The 24,328-nt window shown below is 40.6% G+C and overlaps 1 protein-coding gene across 5 annotated transcripts in view; it reads left to right on the forward strand.

Moving 5' to 3' along the window:
• Nucleotides 1-24,328, forward strand: part of ASTN2 (astrotactin 2) — a gene marked incomplete at both ends in the record, with an annotated part of 976,717 nt that overhangs the window by 605,577 nt on the left and 346,812 nt on the right. For all 5 annotated transcript variants that reach the window (XM_080708339.1, XM_080708335.1, XM_080708337.1 and 2 more), the window contains one exon: nt 10,237-10,403. In XM_080708339.1, coding sequence (XP_080564465.1) covers nt 10,237-10,403 — 167 coding nt within the window. The remainder of the gene's footprint in view (nt 1-10,236; nt 10,404-24,328) is intronic.

Here is a 24,328-nt window from a genome sequence, read left to right on the forward strand (position 1 = left end):
CTAATTGTGAAAAGCCTCAGGCATTGGAGGAGTTCTCCAAAGCATGGGGTCATTATTAGACATGCCCTCTTTCCCCTGCCCACTGCTGGCCTCCCAGAGCCTGCTTCTCAAGGCTCCTTTTGTTAGTTCTAAGAAAATGCTTAGAGATAATTGAATTCTCTACCTTTAGTAATCTCTTCCAAAGTAACAAATCAAATCAGTCCATTCCTCTGCCCACAGCCCTCCGGGCCCTCCTGTTGCACTTGGAATAAAGTCCAGATGCCTTCCTGTGGAAGTCACGGGTCAGCAATTCTTTTGTATAAAGACTCTATAGTAAATATTTTAGGCTTTTCAAGTCACATTTGTTCTATTTTTTGTCTCATGTTCTATTTTTTTAAATATAAAAGTCATTCTTAGCTTTAGGGCTGTGTTAAAACAGCCTGCGGGGGAGTAGACATCTTTTCTCTATTCCAGGACTAAATACAACTAAAAAAAAAAAAAAAAAAAAAAAAAAAAAAAAAAACCTAGACATTATATATAAAGCAAACATGAGATTTAGACAAAGGTGAAGAAAAAGCAGACCAGCTGGGAACATTGAGACCCAAGGAAAAACAAAATGGACAGTTCCCTAAGTTTTCTTTTTATCGTATATATTCCAGGCTTGAGTCTGAAAGAGCCAGTAGACATATGCCAATAGACATATGCAAAAATAAAGAAAAGAAAAGAAAAAGAAAAAATTTCCCCAAAGCATGCCTTCCTCTAGCCAAGATATCTGGGAGAAGGCCAGCCTAACAAGTCAGGAAAATTTTAAACAATAACTGCTGTACTCCAAGAAACCCCCACAAAAAGGACAAATGCGGACCTATTCCCACCCATGCTAGCAAAGGTGAAGTGGAGAATGGCAACATTAATTTACAGTTAATTGCAGTGAACACCCCACTCCTGGTCCACTCACTGTCAAGGATGACCACAGGGGCTACTATCCCTAACATGTAGTGATGAGGCCCCTTCTCCCTTACGCTGGAGGACTAGTAGAAAGTTATCAGAGATCAGCAGTGACAAGTATGTTGACAGTGGAGGCCAAGTAGGGGACAGAGACTAGGCACACATACCACTGTTACTCAGAAAGGGATCATTGACATCCTATGGGGACATCCCATGTGACAGCACTGAGGGATTAATTTTTTTTTCACCTCCTGAGTGTCAGTGGAGAGGAGGCCAAGTTGAGAACCTGGGCTTCAGTCTCCCTTTTTCAAAGACAAATTACCTTCCCCTACAGTGTCAAAGGGAAACAAATAAAATAGGTTTGAATGACATTCAAGGTTAAAACATGATAACATAATGTTGTAAATGTCCAAGTTTCTATTGAGAATCATTTGACATACCAAGAAGCAGGACAATGTTGAATTCAGTGAAAAAGACAAGCAAAGGATTCTAACACCAAAATCACTGAATTATCTGATAAATTTGTTAAAATAACCATTGTTTAGAAAAAAAATCACTCAACAAGGAATCATAAGCCCTCTCGAAACAAATGAAAAAACAAAGCATCAACAAAGAAATGGATGATATAAAGTTTAACTCAATAGAAATCTTAGAACTGAAAAATACAGTAAGTGAAGTAAAAACTCTGCTGATAGTCTCATTAGCTGAATGGAGAGGACAGAGTAAATCACCACTTAACGGTAAAGAAAAATTACCCACTCTGAATATCAAAGGGAAAGTAGACTGAAAAAATAATGCTTTTTCCAGGGCTTGTCAAGCTGTTTAAAAAAGCAAAAAAACAAACATTTGAGCCAGGTGTGGTGGCGCACATTCGGGAGGCTGAGACCGGAGGATCGCAGTTCGCGGACAGCCTCAGCTACTTAGTAAGGCCCTCTGCAACTCAGTGAGACCCAGTTTCAAAATAAAGATAAAAAATATGGCAGGGGGTGTAGCTCGGAGGTAGAATGCCCCTGGTTCCATCCCCAGACTTGCAAAAAAATAAAAATAAAAAGATAAAGACCCTAATATTTGTGTCACTGGAGTCCCAAAAGAAGCGAAAAAAGAAAAAGGTACTCAAAGAAATCATGACCAAAAAAATTTCAAATTTGTAAAACCTACAGAATCAAGAAGATAAACTTCAAACAGGATGAAAACAAAGAAATGCACTCCAGAATCATAGTCTGATTTCTTTAGTTTTCTTTTATAAAAGGAAAAAATCTTGGAAGAAGAATGAGAGGAATTACATGTCTACAGACCAAACACAATTTTGGTGACAGTCATAGTCTTGTGAGAAACCATAGAGACCAGGAAAAAGTGGTATATTTTTCAAGTAGTGAATAAAAAAGAATTCTATGTCCAATTAAAATATCCTTTAGGAATGTAAAAGAAATTAAGATGTTCTCTGATTAAGGAAAACTAAGAAATTTTGTGACCAGCAGATTTTATTTAAATAAGTGGCTATAGATAGAAGTTCTTTAAACAGAAAGGAAATGGTAAAAGAAGTAATCTTGGAGCATTGGAAAGGAAGAAAGAACATGGCAAAAATATGGGTAGATATGCTAGACCCTCCTCCTCTTGATTTTTCTACATTATGCTGGATAATTAGAACCAAAAATGATAGCACTGTCTGAAATGGAATGGTAGCACTCTCTGAAATGGAATGGTTCGCCATGTTTTAGAAGAATAGTGAATAATGACATTGTATGGAAGAGGAGATTAGGGGCATCAAGCATAAAGGAAGACAAGGTTACTGTACTAGACTGGAGAAATGATAGCAGCAGTAGCTAGATGTACTTAAAACGACAGATAGAGCCGGGCGTGGTGGCGCACGCTTGTAATCCCAGCATTCGGGAGACTGAGACCGGAAGATCGTGGGTCGCGGACAGCCTCAGCTACTTAGTGAGGCCCTCTGCAACTCAGTGAGACCCTGTTTCAAAATAAAGAATACAAAAATAGGGCAGGGCGTGTAGCTCGGAGGTCAAATGCCCCTGGGTTCCATCCTCAGACCCACAAAAGAAAAAAGAAAAAAAAAAAAACACAGATAAATCAAATTTGAACTCTAACAAGTGTTTAAGTAAAAAGCAGGGAAAAAAATCAGAAATCAAAAAATTTAACCAGAAAGCAGAATATGCATAAGCATTAGCATATCAATTATTACATTAAGTGTACATGATCTAATCACACAAATTACATGATAGAAATTGGTAGGGTAGATTTAAAAAGCATCTCCCAATTGTATCCTATCTATAAGGAATTTGTTTAGCTGGTTATGATGGTATATACTTATTATCCCAGGACTTGGGAGGCTGAGATAGGAGGATCCAGGTTTGAAGCCAACCTCAGCAACTAAGTGAAACTGTACTTCCAAATAAACAATGAAATAGGGCTATGGGGTATAGCTCAGGAGTAAAATGCCCCTAGGTTCAATCCCCAGTACAAATAATAATTAGTTTTTGGTTTCACACATAATAATATAGGCAGTTTGAGGGAAAATAGAAAAATACACTCAAAACAAAAAGAGTAGTAACTATATTAATATTAGATAAAGTAACCACTGGACATGGTTGCACACACCTGTAATTCCAGTATTTGCGAGGCAGAGACAGGAGGATCACAGATTCAGTGACAGCTTCAGCAACACAGTGAGACTCTCAGAAACCTAGTGAGACCCTATTTCAAAATAAAAATACAAAAGGTCTGTGGGCTGTAGCTCAGAGGTATAATTCCCTTGAGTTCAATTCCAATCACACACACACACACACACACACACACACACACACACACACACACACGAAACTCCTAATTATGTTTGAACACTGCAGGATCTCTCCCTAAACATCTGATAGAACAACTGGACAGAAAATTAGCATCATTGTAAAAGAGTTCAATACAATTATCAAACAAGAGCTCTAGTTGACAACTATAGAACCCTATGCCTAATGAAAATAGAATACATATTGTCTAGTGTGTGCAGAACACACACCACAGTGGACTATATCCTGGGCCCTGAAAAAAGTTTCAATAAATTTAAAGAATTTATGTTGTACAGAGTGTGCTCTTCAATGACAAGAGGATCAAACTACAAAACAAGAACATAGAATGCCTTTGTCCACTCAGGGTACCATAATAAAATACCAGAGACTTTGGAGGTTAGACAATAGGCATTTATGTCTCGTACCCCTGGAGGCCAGAATTGTGAGATTAATGCCTGGTCAATTTGGCTCTCTCTCCTTGAATTGTCTTCTCACTGTGTCTTCATCTGTGTGTGAGAGAGGGAGCTCTGGTTTCCTTTCCTTCTAAGGGTACTAATACCGTTTCTGAGGGTTCCTCTCCATGAGCTAATCACCTCTCAACAGCCCCAAGTGAAAATAATACCACATTGAAAGTCAGGATTTCAACATTGGAATTTTGTTGGGATCCAAACCCTCATTCTCTAAGAGATAACAGAAAAATATCTATGTGCTTGGAAACTAAACAACATAGAAGTTTGCTGTTGACTATTTAGAAGTAACTAATCAGTTAAAGAAAAAATATCAGTGAAATAAAAAAATTCACTGAACTAAAATAAAAATAAGATACATTAAAATGTATAGGGCACAGATAATTTATCTTTTACTGAAATATCCCCATAACATCTTTTATATCCTTTAATGTACCAATGGCTTTATATTCAATATATAGCCCTAAATGCACGCATAAATAAAGAGGAAGTCTGAAATCAACCAACTCCTATTTCAAGAAACTAAGAAAAGAGGACGAACTAAGCACCCCCCCAAAAACAAGAAAATCAATGTAACTGAAAACAACAAAAAATGATAAAAATCATTAAAACAACAACAAAACTTTGATTCTTCCCATCAATAATGAATGGATAAACAAAGGCATACAGACACAATGGAGTACTATTCAGCCATAGAGAAGAATTAAATCATGTCATTTGCAGGAAAAGAAAGTCATTATGTTAGACAAAATAGCCCAGATACTGAAAACCAAGCATTGCATATTTTTCTCTCACATATAGAAACAAACAAAAAAAGATCACCCAATCTAGGGGAAGGTGAGAAAGCTAAATTCTAAACTCTAAAAACACTCATAACTAGCCAGATTTGGAGACAACTGTAATTCCAGTACTTGGGAGGCTGAGACAGGAGGTTTGCAGGTTTGAAACCAGCCTCGGCAACTTAAGAAGGCTCTATACAACTTAAAAAGGCCCTGTTCCAAAAATAAACAAACAAATAAATAAACAAACAAATAAAAAGGGTTGGGAATGTAGCTTGGAGGTAGAATGCCCCTGGGTTAATACCCAGTAACAAGAAAGAAAAAAGAAAAAGAAAGAAAAGACACTCAAAACCGCAGCTACCATTTGCTGCTCACTGTGTTACATACTCAATAAATTTATCTTGATTTATTGATTGATTATTGTCATGTAATAAATTATCCCCAAATTGAGAAGCTTAGAACAAAATTATTTATTGTGTCACGCAATTTGGTAGGGTCAAAAAATCAAGAGCGGCTTAGCTGTGCAGTTTTGGCCACTTTGAGGCTGCAGTCAGGACGTATGCTGGGGCTGCAGTGGTCATTGAACAGGCTAGATGAGGCTGGAGATTCACTGCCAAGCCCATGCGTGTGCTGTTGGCAGCCCTGGCCCCTGGTTGCTGCCAAGGGTTTCCATAACTCACCACATGGGACTCCTCGGGGCTCAGAAAGCATAGTGTCTGGCTTTCAGTGGAGCAAGTGAGAGCTGAGAGAGAAAGCAGGAGATAAAGCAAGCTCATTCTTTTATAGCCTAATCTCAGAAGCCACTCTCCATCTCCCCTGCCCCATGCTACTGGTCACATAGGCCAAGCCCAGTATAATAAGTGAGGGCAGGGACTCTACAAATGTTAGCAGAGCCATCAGGAACTCTCTTTGCAGCTGGCTCTTATTTACCCACACAATAATCACAGAACTACTACACTCAGCCCTATTTTATTTTATTTTATTTTATTTTATTTTATTTTATTTTATTTTATTTTTTTGAAACAAGGTCTTACTAAGTTGTTGATGGCCGACATAAGATGCTAAGGCAATCTGCAAACCTGTGATCCTCCTATCTCAGCCTCCCAGGTACTAGGATTATAAGTGTGTATTACCATGCCTGATGCCTGGCTGATAGGACTGTTTTAAGTCACTGACCAAAGGTTATACCGCTTATAATAGGCTGTTGGGATCCAGACTCACAATTTTTTTTTTTTTTTTTTTTTTTGGTGGTACTGGGGTTCCTGGAAGCCCTTCTACCTCCAGGCTACACTCCCAAACCTATTTTTTATACTTTTTATTTGGAAACAGGGTCTCGTAAACCAGCGCGGCTGGCTTTGGACCTGCGAGATCCTCCTGTCTCCGCCTCCCAAGCGCGGGGATTACAAGTGTGCGCCACCATGCCCGGCTCAGACTCACAATTAATACATAGACACACTGACATTCTGTCTCGCATTCTGCAGGTTCATACAACAAATAGCAAGTACCTACTGTGTGCCTGCGACTAGTGTGTGTGTGATACAAACCAGACATTTCCTATACTCATACATGTTGTATATTTTGGTGGATAGACAGATGATAAGCAATGTAATGTACACAGAATTTGAAGTAATGTACACAGAATAATCAACAATGGCATGGTGAGATCTACTTGTTCTCCTGCCCCTCGGACATGGGACATGATGCTCATGGAGGATGAAGGAAGGATCCTACTGAGAGTGACTAATAAATCCACTTCCCTTACTCAGAGAGCTGCTCCCACGCTCCTACATCAAATCTAGGCATAATTCTAACTCTGTCTTTAATTTTCTGTGCAATATTAATCAAGTTTGATCACCTTCCTGAACCTCAGTTCTCAATGGCAAATCATCTTGGGGGAAGAGACTGGAACTCTGAGTTTTTCCTTATGAGATAAATGCTTTAATGTAGAGGGTGATAAACGTGGGAGTACAGAACCCAGAGGCAAGGCTGGAGGGCTCTGGCTCTGTGTGCTCCTTCCTGTGCTGAGGTACTTGGGGGTCACACAATTCAACACTGCCGGCCTCAGTTCCAAAGTCAAGAGATGGGGTCACCTAGAAGACCTGCCTGTCTTACTGCAACTCTCTAAGCCTGGGTATCCATCAGCAAGTAACAGAGGGTGAAGTGTTTTGCCAGGAGGCAATTAAGACCCTGTCTTAAAAAAAGAAAGAAAGAAAGAAAGAAAGAAAGAAAGAAAGAAAGAAAGAAAGAAAGAAAGAAAGAAAAGGAAGGAAGAATATAGCTAAGTGGTAAAGCACCTTTGTGTTCAATTCCCAGTAGGACAAAACAAAACAGAATAAAACAAGAAGAGCTACAGAATATGGCGAGCCAGAGAAGCCCTACACTGCCATCCCCAGTATGTGTAACCCTACCCATGGCCATCCCCTGCCTGACTCTGCTCCACCTGTACCTGGCTTCTCCTCTCTGTGTATAATTTTTTTCTGCCCTTCTTAGGAGGACATGTGTGATGGCATTAATACCAACCTGGAAAAGGCAGCACAGACCTCCAAATCTTTAGCTTAACCACCTCTACAAAGCACATTCAGTAGCACTCACAGTTCCAAGCTCCCGGGCTTAAGCCAGGCATACATCTTTTGTAGCCCTTATCAACCTGCCACAGTCCCCTATTTGCTGTAAAAACTAAATAAATAAAAACAAATAAAGGGCTCAGATAATACCTGGATATAGTAAACACTCATTTAAAGAACAAAAATATGCCGGTCGGTTGGTTGTGGTGGCGCAAGCTTGTAATCCCCGCGCTTGGGAGGTGGAGACAGGAGGATCGCGCAGGTTCAAAGCCAGCCGCACTGGCTTAAGAGACCCTGTTCCCAAATTTAAAAAAAGGATAAAAATAGGTCTGGGAGTGTATCCTGGAAGTAGAAGGGTTTCCAGGAACCTCAGTACCACCAAAAAAATAAATAAATAAAATAAAACGAAAGGTAATCCGTGGGGAATGGGGACAGCTGAGACCAATGTCCTGCCCCAAACCTCTCTTGTTACCTGGTAGGAAGGCCCAGTGCTCATCCGTGAGTATCTATAGATAGATAGGACCCAGTCCCCAGTATCAGCAAATGGCTCCAAAGGACCCCGGGACCAGGTGCCCTTCTGTCTGACAGGGAATGTTCAGAGACAAGCCAGGGACTCCTCTGGGCTTGTATTAATATGTAGGGCACTTCCCTCACATGGAAAATTGATTTTTTCTTTTTAAGCACAAAACGTCGCAGTTTTATAACCTTTCTATAGTTTGACAAAGGCCATTTATAACCTACTTTCTCCATCACCCTTCCTGGCGCCAGTCTCACATGTCTCCAAGAACTCTCTCGTGCATTTGTAATTACACATTCTTCTCAGGTGCAATTTAATTTCCAAGAGGGCTGACCTCGTTTTTTTATTATTATTGTAGGTTCTGGAAATTAATGCCTGTGCGTGTGTGTTGTTATTGATGTTGTTCAAGAGGATGGCGTGGGGAGGGGCCCAGGGAACAAGATGGAGTTGGACCCAGCGAGAGGGCATTTTAATCAGGGATGTCCAGTGATGGATGAGGAGGGCCGGGCCCTGGGTGTTAATCTTTGTGGACAGGAAATGCCAGCATGATGACTGAAATTAAAACGTTGGTCCTAATTTTTTTTCTTCTAAAAGCGGGAGCGTTTGAACTGCTGCTCCATCAACAGGACTAGAAAAGATGAGCTCGGCCTCGCCAAATGGTGAAATAGTAAATAAATGGCCATGTGTTTCCCAGCATGAGATCTTACGTTCAAAACACACTGACAAGAGCATTTGAGCTGAGGCCTCTGGAGATGCGAGTCCTGGGGGTTTGCTGAGGGACCAGAGGAAAGATGTGCACGGGGCTGAGCAGAGCATTTGAAATCCTCTGTAAGGAAGTCCAATTATCAACTCAAAGATTCACATTTTAAGAATTTCATTTACTGACTTAGGCGAGGGATGCTGTTTAGGAATCTCTCTTCATTGACCATTTGGAGGATTAGTAGAGGAGGCTGGCCTGGAGACCAGCAGGCTAGTTAGAAGGTGTTTGCATGCTCTTGTTGTGAGTATTCAGTGGTCTCATTAGGTTTGTGGGGAAAAATATGAGGAGGGAGAGCTAACTCAATCAAGACAGAAAGAATCAATCACATTTTAGGAGCATCAAACTGTGGCAAATTCTCAGTTAAGGTTTGCACCCCATAATGCAATTTAAGCTTCTTGAGATATCTATTTGTAGATTGTGCCCATTAAATAGATGAAGACATGAAGACTCAGAGAGTGTAGTAACATGTCTAGCATCTCACGGTGAGAAGGGAAAAAGCTGCTCGGGCATAGTGGCACGCAACCTGTAATTCCAGCACACTGGAGGCTGAGACAGGAGCAGGTTTAAAGACAGTACACAGTAACTGAGCAAGACCCTATTGCAAAAAAAAAAAAAAAAAAAGTATATGTATATATATATATGTATATTATGAATATATATTATATATATTTATATGACTGGGGGTACAATTCAGAGATAGAATCCCCCCCTAGGTTTAGTCGCCAGTATCACCAAAATAAAATAACGAAGACAATAGCAGCTGGGCGTGGTGGCGCACGGTTGTTAATCCCAGCATTTCGGAGGCTGAGACAGGAGGACCACATTTCACAGACAGCCTCAGCTACTTAGTGTGAGGCTTTGCAACTCAGTGAGACCCTGTTTTAAAATTAAGAATATAAAAATCGGACTGGGGGTGTAGCTCAGAGGTAGAATTTCTCTGGGTTCCATCCCCAGTACTGCAAAAAATAAAGACGATTGGAGAAAGCCAGAATTATACTCATATTGTTTGGATCTTGTTAAAATGTATCTGGCTGCCTTTCTCTCTGTCCTTTATCGCAGCAGACCCCATCAGTCAATCACATCAGAAGCAATACCAAAGATGATCCCAGCAATGTCAGTGCTAATAGCAACCACCATTTGCTATTTGATTTCCCGTGTGAGCCAGTGTTCACAACTCTTTGCCAACACTGTGTCCCTTCTCACAAATGCACAAAGCAGATGGTCACAGAAATCTCATTTTACAGGCAAGCACACTGAGGTTCAGAGAGGTAAGGGGGTTTATCCAAGCCACATAGCTATCCATTGGCCAAATAAGACTGACCCTGTTTATGCTCGTATCTGATGCCTAACTCTTTCAGGAGGTGGGAGGAGACCGTGTGAGGAGGCCTGCCACTTCCTCTGCCATAACCACCTGTCGCCCTCTCTCTGCACAGTGCCCTGAGGAACTGAAGCCCATGAAGGATGGCTCTGGCTGCTACGACCACTCCAAGGGCATCGACTGCTCTGATGGCTTTAACGGTGGCTGTGAGCAGCTATGTCTGCAGCAGACGCTGCCCCTACCCTACGATACCACCTCCAGCACCATCTTCATGTTCTGCGGGTGAGTCTCTGTCCCCAGTGAGCAGCTGCAAGGGATGCCAAAGAAAATGGTCAGGAACTACAGCCTGTGCTAGGCTGGGGCTGACCCTCTGGGAAATCCGTCCTACCTCTTCTGTGCCAGCCTATTAGTTGGGCATTGGAAAAAAAAGTGATTAATAAAAATGAATCATTGATATATGCAATGAATGGAGCCCATGTGCTGGCTGCATCTTAGGCTCAAAATATTTGTCCTGCTGAGGTGTCCTGCCCCTTCTGCATCTCCCCCTGCAGCCCTAGCCATTGCAATTTGGAGACAAAAGCAGGATGTTGAAGGTGTTCACAAAGAAACAACAAGTGTGATGCATAAGCGCGCACACATGCTCAGCCCAATCTCATCCAGATTCTGCAGGAACTCGGCATGCAAGCTCAGCCCTGAGTTTCTCTGTGCCCCGATGCCCTTAAGTGGGGAAAGTTGGCCAGAGAGGGAAGGCATAAAGGAAAAGCTCTTGGTAGAGTTTGGGCCTCATGGAGGGCTCAGGCTGAGGTATTGCTGCTGCTCTTATTTTTGTGATGTTGGGGATTGAAGCCAGAGCCTCATGCATGCCAACCAAAACTCTAGCACTCCCATTCCTGCAAACTGAGTTTTAAAACTCCAGTATGAGAAGGCAAGAAGGGACCGACTTTATTCAATGGCCTCCGACAAATCATTTGCTCTCTCTGGGCCACAACTTAAGCATCTGTGAAAAGCAGTCTTTGCACAACCCTGGCTGATCTTTCTTCCTACTTCCCTGCTTTCCATATGAATAATATGAGTTACCTCTGCCCAGTAGAGCCCTTAGCATGGCGTGGGATTCTCAGCAACCACTCAAGAAAAAAGCATTTTCTCTTTTTTCCCTTCCCTTTCTGATTAGATCTTGGCATTAGAAAATTTGTTCATCTTTTGACATTTTTGTGACTCAGGAAAACAATCCTGTGCTCACATGAGAAGTATACCTATTACTCTGATAGAAAAAAGCAGAATCAGGGATTCAGCAGCCATTACACTCCCTTGTAGCACACATACAAAAAAGGAGGTTGGGAGCACGCATGGGTTTAGTCCCAGTTTACCAGAAAATTAATTGAACTTGCATGGTTCTCGTACACAGAGTTCACAACTTATTTCAAGGTCTTCTTTCTCACAGCACTCAGGGTTGCTGGTGCCCTCAAGCAGGTGTTAGGGCAGCTCGCTGGAGGCCAACGATGTGTATCAGTAAAATAAATAAGAAATAAATTAACGTATGCAGACCTGAATTTATGGCATCTCTGCTCAGCCTAAGTGACTGCAGGGCAATGTTGAGTAAATTATGCATGGGCTCAGATCTGCAGGCTCGCATACAGAATCAGCTGGGTTCTCGTCATTGTTATTTTCTTCTCTATACACTTGGGGGGAGGGTGTTCTGCTGTGGAGAATAACAACAATAACAGCCACCACTGCTGCAATGATGGATTTTGACATCAGAAACCATCACCACCTCCCATACAGAATACACTCAGGGAACCTTGGATTTGGTAGACGTAGATTCTAATCCCGGCTCTCTCTCTCTCTCTCTCTCTCTCTCTCTCTCTCTCTCTCTCTCGCTCTCGCTCTCGCTCTCTGGCATCAGGCAAGTCTCTCAGGACCCCAACCTTGAGTTTCCTCATCTGTAAAGCTTTAATAAATATTTCCTTTGATATAATTATAGCTGCAAAGAGTACAAAGTATTTATCACCCCGTTAAAGCCAAGGATCATGCTCAAGGCCATAGGACTAGTAATATGGCTCCTTGGCTTTGAGCAAGTTACTTAACATCACATAACACTGCGCCTCAGTTTCTTCATCTGTTAAACACAAGTATAACAATAGTCTCTGTCCATAGAGTTGTTATGAAGACTAAATACATTTACTTTCACTACAATTTACATAAATATATAAGATGCTTTGGACAAGTGCCCTGCATAGAGACAAGTAAGTCCTTAGAGACATAGTAAGTCCTGACAGACAGGACTTACTAACCTGTCTGCCGTCAAAGGTCTTTGCAAGTGTTCAATAAAATAGGGCCAGAGTGTGTTGTGAGCTGTTAAAACCCATCCAAATGTTGATAAAAAGGACAAAGGAGAAACTAAAATCTAGGTCTCCTAAAACCAACTGCAGTTTGAACAAGCTATGGGAAATTGTCTATTAAGGATGCAAATGAGAAGTTCCCCACACTTGTTAGCAGCACTATAAACAAGGAAAGCTTTTAGCAGGTACTTGTGACAGAGCTGGCTCAGAGAGAAGTGGGAAGCTATTGAATGAAGCAAGGAAAACAAAACCAACCCTTATCCCAGGAGACCCTCCCAACTTCTGCAAAGCTGTGTGACCTCTCCTAAAAGTTTCCTGGCTAGGAACATGTTCAATCAATTTGTTTGCAACCCATTTAATAACAGCAGCTGAAAAAGTATTAAGTACATCCTACACACTGCCAGGACTGCCCTAAGTGCTTTGTGGACACTAGCTCAAGGAATTCTCATAACGACTCTGCAAGAGAGGTGCTTTTAAGATTCCCATTTTACTGTGAAGAAAGACAAGTACAGAGTGACTAAGTGACTTGTCCAAGGTGATGCAGCTGGTGAGTGGGGAACATCTGTATTCCAATCCAAGCTATGTGGCTCTAGTCCAGTCAAGACAGATTTGATGTCAGCTGCTGACCTCTGGATATGTCTAAATATGTGGTCTTGGGCAAGTCACTCAATGTCTCTGAGCCTTTGTTCTTCCAAGAGGAATCAGAATTGATGGTAGCACCATTGTGAGGATTAAGAGAAAGTGTGCATCCAAGGACCTGGCAGACTTAAGGAAGTAAGGAGGTAGAAAGGAAATAGACAGATAGGGAAGAGGCCTCGGTAGAAAAAACTTAATTTCCTGAAGGTTCAGAGATAAGAACGACCAAAGCTTCACAAAACCATCTGTTTACTAATCAACAAACCCAGGAAACATCACTGGAGCAAGTCTGACACTCCTACTGAAAGGAGACCCTTCAAAGGACATGCAAATACCCTAGCAAATTCTGAGAGCTGCTTCCCAGAATCCCAAACTCCAAGCAATAGAGGACATGCAGACATATATAAACCCCCAGCACAGTCACCAAGACAGTTACCCACTCTGGGAACTCCTCCCTGTTGGGGAGCTTCTCTCTCTCTTGCAGGTCGCGTTAGCTTTGAGAGAAGATGGAGTGCAATTGAAGGCACGTGGCCCGGGCTACATTCGGGTAGTGACCTGAAGGCCTCCACTGGACATCAAGGCCCACCAGGGCCACTAGGGGTGACCTGCACTTCCTTTCTGGCAGATTGCGTGGACCCTAGGAGAAAGTAGCTTGCAACTGAAGGCATTTGGCTTGGACTACCCTCAAGTATTGTCGTGAAGGCAGCTGCTGGACACCAGAGCTCCGATAGCCCTTCGATGTGTTCTGCCACTTTCCCTATTCTTTTCTAGCAGATCACGTGGACTCTGGGAGAAAGCAGCTTGCAAGTGAAGGCATTGGCTTGGGCTACCCTCAAGTATTGTCCTGAAGGCAGCTGCTGGACTTCAAGTTTCTACAGCCCCTTTGGTGTGTTCGGCCACCTTTCCCTATTCCCTGCTGCTTCCAATAAACCTTTTACTCCCCTTTCTGCGGTCAGCGGGTGTCATTCTTCGCTCACCATAGACAAGAACCCGGTAGGAAATGCCGAGTTTCTTCTCAAGAAACTCCGTTTCATCTTTCATGAAACACCGGGTTTCTTCTCAAGAAACCCCCATTTCAGAAGCACTCAGTAATCCAGAGTAATAATTAGTACAATAGGCATAAAACAATTTCATTTAATTATCCAATGGCTGAATTATATGACTTGCTTGTCATGATACATGACAACAACACCTTGAAGAGTGCCTGACATGTAGCAAGTGCTCAATTAATAATTATTAAATAAAACCCTCAAGTGATGGGGCTAAGGAAGTTGTCCCAAGTTCACACTTTCTAGCCATCTTCCAAACTACATCCCTCTTCCTGTGTTAGACCTCTTGGCTTCAGCTCCTAAAAATTTTACATCACTGCTCTGTCTCCCGTCTTTTCCTTTTTTTACCCCCACTCACCCTCAGTGCTTCTGCACCTTAGCTTAGAAGTCTTTTTCATCTTTCAACCTTGGTACAAGCATCACTTTCTTCAGCAAGTCTTCCCTGAGTCCCATGGGGTTGGGGAGTGATGTATGATTACCTTGGGGCTAGGAAAGATACCCATAATTTTAAATAAAACTGTTTAATTATTGGCTCAGTACTTATCAAGTACAGTAAGAGGATATATAGAAAGGACATTTAGCTAGTCATGGTGGCACATGACTTTAACCCCATTACTTTGGAAGGTAAGACAGTAGGATCACAGGTCCAAGACCTATGCATTAGTAAGATGCTGTTTCAAAATAAAGGTATAAAAACCAAAGCTGGGGGTACAGTTCAGAGGTAGAATGCCCCTGGGTTTAATCCCCAGTACCAACAGAAAAGATGTTTATCATTGTTATATATTATATATATATATATATATATATATATATATATATATATATATATATTATCATATGTATGTATATATTGCTTTTTTAAATTTTCTACCTACTATCCCTCTTACAAGGGAGCTGGGTATTTTGCCTTGAATTCTGATTTGGCCTAGGGGAATCCTGACTCCTCTTGCAGACTGGACCTCTGGGGAGCTGCTTTGATGTTCAGACCCTTATCAAGTCACATTCCCCAAAGCTGAGTAAGGCAAACTTTCTCTGAGGCCACTCAGCCCAGCCCAGGCTGTGCCTCTGCCTGAGGCTGCCGCATTGCTTGGTAGACTTGCCTTCTTTCCTATCTGATCCTATCACACTCTAGATTTCTCAGGAGCAGGGACTGTGTCCTCTTTACCTGTGTGACTGTGTTGCCATTCCATATTGCTTAACCTCAGGATTTCTTTTAAAAAAGTAATGGGCCAGGCACAATGGCACATGCCTGTGATCTCAGGAATTCAGGAAGCAGAAGGAGGCAGGAAGCTTGCAAACTTGAAGTCAGCCTGGGCCACTTAGTGAGAGTCTGTCTCAAAATGAAAAGGATAAAAGCTGGGTTTGGTGGTGCATATCTGTAATTCCAGTACTTGGGGGACTCAAACAAGAAGATTGGAGATTCAAAGCCAGCCTCAGAAACTTAGTGAGGCTGTCAAGAATGTAGCAAGACCCTGTTTCAAAATAAAATAGGGCTGGGAGTATAGCTTAAAGGTCGAATGTCCCTGGGTTCAATCCCCAGAACTACAATAAAATAAAAGGGCCTGAAGAAGAGTTCAGTGATAGAGCACCCCTGGGTTCCATCCCACTACTACAAACAACAGCAGTTATAATCATCATCATCATTATCACATCATCATCATCATCATCATCATCATCATCATCATCGGCGGCGGCAGCAGCAGCAGCAGCAGCCAGGCATACTGGTGCACACTTATAATCCCAGCATTTGGGAGGCTGAGACAGGAAGATGACAGTTCTTGGACAGTCTCAGCTACTTAGTGAGGCCCTTTGCAATTCAGTGAGACCCTGTTTTAAAATAAAGACTAAAAATAGGGCTGGGGTTGTAGCCCAGAGGTAGAATTCCACCGGGTTCCATCCCCAGTACCACAAAAAAAGAAAAAAATAATAATAATTGAATTCATCCATGTAAGGAGGTATGTTGCGCCTGTTCTATGGAGGGCTTGTTATGAGATGCTAAGAATGCCACAAAGCATTCAGCAGACATTCTTGCCCACCAGGGTTCAAGAGGACACTGAGAACAGGTGGTCAAGGTCCCCTTTGTCCTGACTGATGTGGGAAGAGCACAGGGTCCAACATGGTAGAGAAGCAAGTGGAGTCAAGATAGGTTGAGAAGATCATTGAATACTAAGCTAAAACATTTAGAAATAATCTTATAGGTGAGAAAGCATTACCTTCTGGGAAGACCCTGGCAAGTTACCTAGCAACTAAGTTTGTCTGTTTCATCTGTGTGGGAGTGTTTACAATGTCTACTGTGCACACTGCCAAGAAGACTTAATTTTACCCACATAAATTCAACACATTTTTTAAAAGCTGTTAATATAAAGATAGGAATGATCAGAGCCATTTGTAAGGAATGAAAAGGAAAGGGAAAAAATGGTTTCAGGAGTCTGAAATGAGAGTCACTCAACATGAGATAAATTTAGCTTTGTGCTTCTTGGCAACCACAGTAAATAGGAAAAGAACCAAAACAAAAACATAGTGGATTGTACAGTCATACTTTCTTGAGCAAAGGCAAATTGTGGGTTCTGTTTTGTTCTCAGGGGGTGTACACCTTTTCCTAACACTATTTTCTCAGAGATATTTTCCCCTCATCACTATGTAAGGGGGAGTGAGAATTCCATCAATATGTTTGAAGTTTCACTATTTCTCTCATTCTTTACAGGAAAAAAACTGAGGCCCAAAGTTATATCATAAACAGTGAGGAGGTAAAATTGCGAAAGGAATTTTAGATAGTCCAAGCATCCCTTGGTTCCAGTTTCAATGAAAATATATTTTAAAATATGGGCTCAAAGATCATGCCCAGCCTCCAGTAGTCCTTATTAGCCTATCTGCTTAATATTTCTGTTAGGTGAATTTAGGAGGGAAGGGAGATAAATGCAAGTGTTTGATATCCACAGTTAACTGGAAACCACTTATCATATTTTCAGAACTGAAGACGGCTCTAGTAGTTAGTAGATAACACTAAACCAGTAGATGGAGGCACCAGCTATGATCTTGACTGTCAGTAACTATTTACAGAGCAGTGCGAGCGTCTCACTCAGGCATTTGTTTTTTGATGGCTTCTAACAAAAGCATATATGTGTGTGTGTGTGTGTGTGTGTGTGTGTGTGTGTGTGTGTTAATCTTTAAGGTGTCTTCCTTCTGACTTTTAATTGAAGGATGTGGATAGTTAATACTGAATATCTGCATGCCAGATTCACATCCAGCACTACAACCTTGTGCTTTCTCTGTTTAAACCTTTGCAAATGCTCAAATGTAGGATATATTCACAGAGAATTTAGAGAAACACATAAATATTCAGTGGGGTGTTTTCCAATGAGTTTTTTGAAACATTAGTTCTGTAACATGCTCAATGATTAAAAACAAATACAAACACAGAGAGACAAGAACACACACACACACACACACACACAATTTGTGTATATATGAGAAGCTCCACAGTCAAGCCCTCATGAAAAGTCCACATTCTATAACTGTCTCCAGTTAGTTTCCACAAGTAAAGGCTTTGACAAGTCCCACATTGGAAAAACATGTCTCTTTGGTTCTAAAATGCCCATATTTACCACATTTTAATATCTCTGGAATTAGGAGTTAATTACTATCATCAGTTTAATAGAGTTTTATATTTCTTCTTTAGTATTCTATAAACTGCTAGTGTTTAATTGGAGGGGTCTCAGAATAGATGAAATACGGTAATAATTTAGCTCAGAGTTTCCCATGTAATTCTGTTTTCATTTTTCCTTCTTTTCTTTCATTTCTGAAAAATAGCCACGTATAACCTTTAAGATGACCTTTCAGAGAAGTAAATGGAGACCACGCAAAGGAAGGGTAGCTTTACCAGTCTTGGTTAATGTTGGGAAAATCCTGGCTCTTCACTGGAAAGACTCTTATGAGATTGATTAGTGAAGTTAATGCCGATGAGGACCTTGGCTCTTGGGCTCTGGCCCTGTCAACACAAGGTGGAATTTTCTACAAGGTCACAGTCAGCTGAAAAAGAGTTTTGTCCTCTTGCTTTTTTGATAGGATGCTTATGTTCATCTCACACTGGTCCAAGTTTGACCTGTTTCTTGACCTGTTCTTAACCCTTACCATTTCTCTTTTCTTAGGATTTGATTCCCTTCCTTATTTTCTTTTTCTCTCTGTGTGTGTTACTGAGGATTGAACCCAGGAACATTCTACTCTGAGTTACACCCATAGCTATATTTTATTTTATTTTGTTATGTTGTGGTACTGAGGATTTAACCCAGGGGCATTTCACCTCCAAGCTATACCCCCAGCTCTATTTTTATTATATATTTTGAAACAGGGTCTCACTAAATTGCAGAGGGCCTCACTAAGTAGCTGAGGCTCTCTGTGGACCTGAAATCCTCCTGTCTCAGCCTCCCATACAGGGATTATAGGCATGCGCTACCACACCCAGCCCCTTCCTACTTTTAAAAAATCATTTCTAAGTTGCCTTGTTTGCACAGTAAGTAGTGCATCAGTCTCATAAAATCATTTCTAGTATACACATTTCAATCATTTTATTGATTCTAGTGACCATTGAAGAATGAATGAATAAGCAAGAAATTTAAAAGTCTGTCCACTGAAAGTTTTTGCACAATGCCATTTTCCCATAAGTCCCAGTTTTCTCCTTTGAAAACCAAGGAGATTAGAGAAAGCAATTTGTGTTGAAACAGAAGCAGCACTGGATTTGGAGTAAAAAGACTGACGCCAGGTACCTGGCTTTGCCAAAATGCTCTTGTGGCCTCCTTGGTCAAGGAACTCAACTGTCCCAAGCCTCAGAGTCCTCAGTGACAATGTTGGAATACAAATCTCTATCTCAGGATCTTGCTATGAGAATTAAAACAAGCTCTTGACTAGGCACCTATAAGATTCAATGGTTCGATCTCTAAAGCTCTATCTAGTCCTGGTCTTCCCTATAACAGAATGGATGCATTAAGGCTAATACATTTGTTGCCTCCAGCTAAAATGCCCAGTTTGGGGCTTTGTACTTATTTTATGTTTTGCATTTTGACATTTGTATAAATATAATTTCATGCAGATTTTGGCTGGTTTCCTATAAGCCTACGCTCTTTAGAATTTCTGTAAGAAAATCTCCCAGACAACAGAATGTTCTACAGGAGATGTATAATTAGGTGGCATCATACAAAAATAAAATTAAAAAAAAATACAACTAAACAGACCTTCACATAGATCTTCCTGAGCCCTGAGGTGGCTTGGGGAAGAGGATTGCTCACATTTTGAAACTCAAAGGATCATTTGCCTTTCTGAGACTCTATTTTTTTTTTTACCCTTTCTTTCTAAGGGTCTTATTGAGCATAGCCTAGGCCTTTTATCTCTTCCTTCTTTCTTTCCTGCTAAACCATAATCCTTTTCCAGCCCCAGGCAAAAGGAAATCACCATGCACTTAGAGTTGCAATGTAGCCAGAATCACACACGCGCACACACACTCACACACACACACATGTGCGTGCATTTTGTAATGGGAACTCTTAAGTTTAATTCCTAGCACTATGCTGACTAGTCACTCCACTTCTCCAAGCCTCTGTTGTCTTGTCTGACAATGGGAGCAATGCTCCTTCTCGTGAGGATTGTCTTCATCTCACTCCTACAATGCATCATCACAAACTCGGTGATGGAAGCAGCACAGATTCATGATCTTTCAGTTCTAAAGGTCAGGATTCCTAAAACCTCTACTTTGGCAGTGCTGGCTGCATCCCTTCTGAAGACATTAGGAGAAAGACTATCTCCTTGTTTTTCCAGCTGTTAGTCTGTGTTCCTTGATTCTTTTGCATCCTTCTTATTAGAACCTTTGTGATTACACTGATCCTAAACAGATTATTAATCTTCCCATTTCAAAATTTTTGTTATAATCACAGCTGCAAAGTCCCTTTTGTCCCATTTGATAATATATTCACAAATGAATTAACTAGCTCGTGTTACTATAACAAAATACCTGGTATAAATTCATCTATGAGGAGAAATGTTTATTTGGCTTACCCTATCATAGATCTCGGTCCAGGGTTGCTTGGCCCTGTTGCTTGGCCTGTGACTGCACAGTGCATGATGGGAGTGTATGACAGAGTACTGCTTACCTCATGGTGGCTGGGAAGTAAGAGACAAGAGTCCAGGGTCCCAGTATCCCCTTCAAGGGTACACTCCAATGACTTGACCTCCTCACACAGGCTCCACCTCTTAAAGGTTCCAACACCTCACAATAAAAAACATGGGCTAGAGAGCAAGCCTTTAACACATGGGCCTTTAAGGATCACATCTCCTAAGTATAGCCATATATTTGTAGAGTAAGACATGGAAATTTGTGAAACCATTACAACATTATGACAGGTTACAAGAAGAAGAAAATCACATCATATATACAAAAACATTCCACTCAACTGGGAGATTGTGAATGTAGGACTGAGCTTTGCTATATTTTGTTAAATATATTTATTTAGTTTATATAGTACATAAAATAATCATATGTATAGATTGTATATATTATTTTCAATGAATTGCACATAAATCATTTCTAATTATTTAATTTGAGGCAAAATAGGTGAAAGAATGTCAGCTCTGTTAGTTTTAAGAAACCTGTATCTAGAGAAAAGCCAGAACCTTGGATCGGAGAAACCCTAGAAATAAATTTGTACTTCTTGGGAATTATAACTGAGATTATATTCCAAACAACAGTACTCAAAATAGCATTAATAATAATAATAATAAAGCAGGATACTGATTAATTACTTGGCTACTGTAATGAAAGGTACAGTTTTATCTTTTATCTAAGTTAGCTCTAATTGTCGTGTCAGCCCTGTGATGAGGGTTGTAATTATCTTCACTTGATAAATGATGACATGAGGCCCAGGGAAGTTAACAGACTTTGTCAAGGTCATATAGCTCATAAGTAGTACAACCTTTATTTGAACTCAGATTTAATTAGCTCCCAAATCTTGAAATTGACACCTTGTTTCTCCCTCAAGAAAGGTGGCCTAAAATCTCAAGAAATTCGTCAGAGTAGAAATTATACATGCTACATTCAAGACTAGAATCCAATAATATTAGGGATTAACAATGAAAGGGGAACAAATCTATTTGGGAATTATTTTTTCTTAATGTACCTTTTAAGTACCACTTGGGTATAGAAAAATGTCAAACTAAAATTATCCCTCTTTAGAAATAAGCAGGAACAGGAAAGCTGCGTGTCAAACTGGTAGGATGTGGGCAGCGCTGCATGCAGTCAGACGTTCTACAGCATTTATTAAGAAGCAAGAAAGATTAAAACTAAACAAATGACTCAAGGAGTCAGAAAAAGAATTATAAAACAGAATAAAGAAAGCAACAGGAAGGAATTAATACAAACAAAAGCAGAAGTAAATGAAATGGAACAGGGGAAATAAGGAGTCTCATCAATAAAATACAAAAAGCCTATTCAAAAGAGAAAAAGAGAGAGAGAGATCACAAATAAACACATTAGGAAGGAGCTAGGAATATAACTATAGAAGCACAGAAGATAAAAAAGATTTAATGAGAATAGCGTGTACAAAGTTATGCCAACACACTTTAAAGTTCTGCTAAAATATTTCCCTAGAAAATATAAATTATCAGTTTTGAGTCAGGATGGTATAGAACATCTAAATAGGCAGATAAAGTAGAAATAAGTGATGAGAAAGCTAAGTAGCCATGAAGGAGAAGACATCAAACCCAGGGGACGCTATACACAGGTCCTGTCATTAAGGAATGAATAACTTCTACCTTATGTGAACTGATCCAAAGAAAGAAACAAAACGGACAGTTTTTAAACTTATTTTTAATATATCCAAACTGAGTAAATATATTTTGATGCACCCAGAAAATGTTGGTAGATATATTAGAACTAATGAGTTCTTTGTGTTGTTGGTAGGATGCAAAATCAGCTTTCAAGTTAGCAGTGATATTTTTCTCAGATCACTATTAGCTAACTAGAAGATATAAGTAAAAATAAAGGTTCTAAGTGAAAAAATGTAAGTGAAAAGGTCTGTAATAATAGAAGCTTTCACTCTATAATGGCATACAATATTCTAAACATACCACAATTAATATCAATAGGTAGGACTAGATAAGTGAAGAAGGTACAGACTTTAAGATGCTTTTTCAAGGTCACACAGTTGATAAATAGTGGCAACAGGATTTCTACTCTGTTGGCCTAGATCCAGAACACATACTTCTAACCTATAAAGCATAGCAACTTTCATAAATGCCTACAAATAAGTCCTGTAAGACACATGTAAGACCTATTATGACCAAAACTGTAAATCCTTAGGGAAAGTTTTAAAAGAACACTTGGTAAGCAGGGATGCAAACTCCATTTTCCAATTAGAAGATTCCAAGCTGTAAAGATGCTGTATTAGTCAGGATGAGATAAGCTTTGTTGATATAACAAATAAAGGTCCCCTGCCCAAATCAGAAGCATGCACAGAAGTTATATTCTTGTTTGTGCAATGCTGTTGTGATTGAGGCAGCGTTCCTGCATCCTACAGTATGCATCTGGAACACATGTCTCCACGCAGGCTACAGCAAGTAAAGGAAGATGTGATAAATGCAGGATGTTTTGAGAGGGCGAAGTCTGGCAGTAACTAAATCAGTGCAGATTCCATTATGGGGAGTGTAGTCGCATGGTCCTTCCAGCCCAACCCCAAGAGAGGCTTAGGTAGGTAGTCTACAGTGTATATCTGGGTAGAAGATATAATGTGGGGGATGTGAGATGTTGTCTCTGATACTCTTGCCATGGGTGCTCAGCAGAGTTGGCTCTCAATACACATTTAATTGAAAAAATTTAATTTTTCCTCAAACTTATGAGTGATCAGAATGAATGTTACCTTTCTCTTAGCCTCATAGATGCTTATTCTGTGCTCTATACCATCATAGAGAAGATAGTGCTTTGTCATCTTAATATGAGTGTTGTGCTACCATTATTTCAATACCAATTTTCAAGTTGAAAGCAAAAGAAATTGAATACCTTGAGTGTAGATATGATGAGATCTTTAAGAGTAAAATATTATTAGATTATTTTTACTAGCAATGAAAATAAACATTGGTGGTCCTACAAATTTTAATTTCTGAACAAGTATACATCAGCCTCCACAAAGCTTCTAGAGTCTTTGTTGTTCTTATTAAAGTGCAAAGGAAGCTGGAGATCTGAAAGTGAGATGGCTACAGTGGGCCACACCCAGCAGTGACCAGGTCATTTCATGCTGTGACCTCACATGGAGTCATTTTGATGGAGTCTACAGCACCAGCTATATACAGCCCTCACCATAGCTGATTTCTGTCCATTAGTACAGGGAGCTCTTGGTGGTGACCTGTCAAACTCCAGTTTGGAGATTTTGGTGGCATTGGATCTAATTTGCTAGCTTGGGCTTTTGGCTTTGTTGTTTTGTATATGCAGTTGTTTGTTTTTGTTTTTTAGCTGTACTTTTGTTTGTTGGTTTGTTGTTGTTTTGTTTTGTCTTTAGTTAGCATGGTTATTTGCTACTGTGGCCCTTGGTGAACAAGGCTAGAGAGAGTAGAGAGGCCAGGCCAGGCCTTGAGGCCAGCTCTTTCTGTGAAGCTAGCCTCATGGACAATTATACAGCCCTAAGTGACATCTGCAAGGGCATTTTTGCTCAGACCAAATTGGCCCACTATATTTTCACTGGGACCAAGTTATTGCCTGTCAAGGTATTGCCTTCATTTGGTGACAGTTCCTTTCTTCCATCTGAAATGGACATCATGAGGACAGTGGAGCATCTGAACATGAACCTGAGAGCTCCTAGGTCAGTACTCCACAACCCCATCATGAGCCTGCCTTCAGTGCCCATGATCACAGGAAGTGCTAGAAGTAGCTCACCTGGATGATTTTCATAGGTATCCTTCACATATGCTAGTGTTGTGTGCTGACACCCGGAGCCAATAAAGTTGTTCCAGAGAGAGGAGGACAGAGGCACACCACACTCAAAAACAAAACGCTCCAGAGAAACCACACAGATGAGGTAGATGAAACTAACTCCCTGGATTCTGACTTCAGCCAGAGTCGGCTCAGATGCAGGACAAGGTAATGCTCTGTCAACTGCTACAACTTCTCCACACTGATTCCAGTTGAGAGGCTCTACCTGGGAGAAAA

The sequence above is a fragment of the Muscardinus avellanarius genome, assembly GCF_963383645.1.
Source record: "Muscardinus avellanarius genome assembly, chromosome: 13".
NCBI lineage: Eukaryota > Metazoa > Chordata > Mammalia > Rodentia > Gliridae > Muscardinus > Muscardinus avellanarius.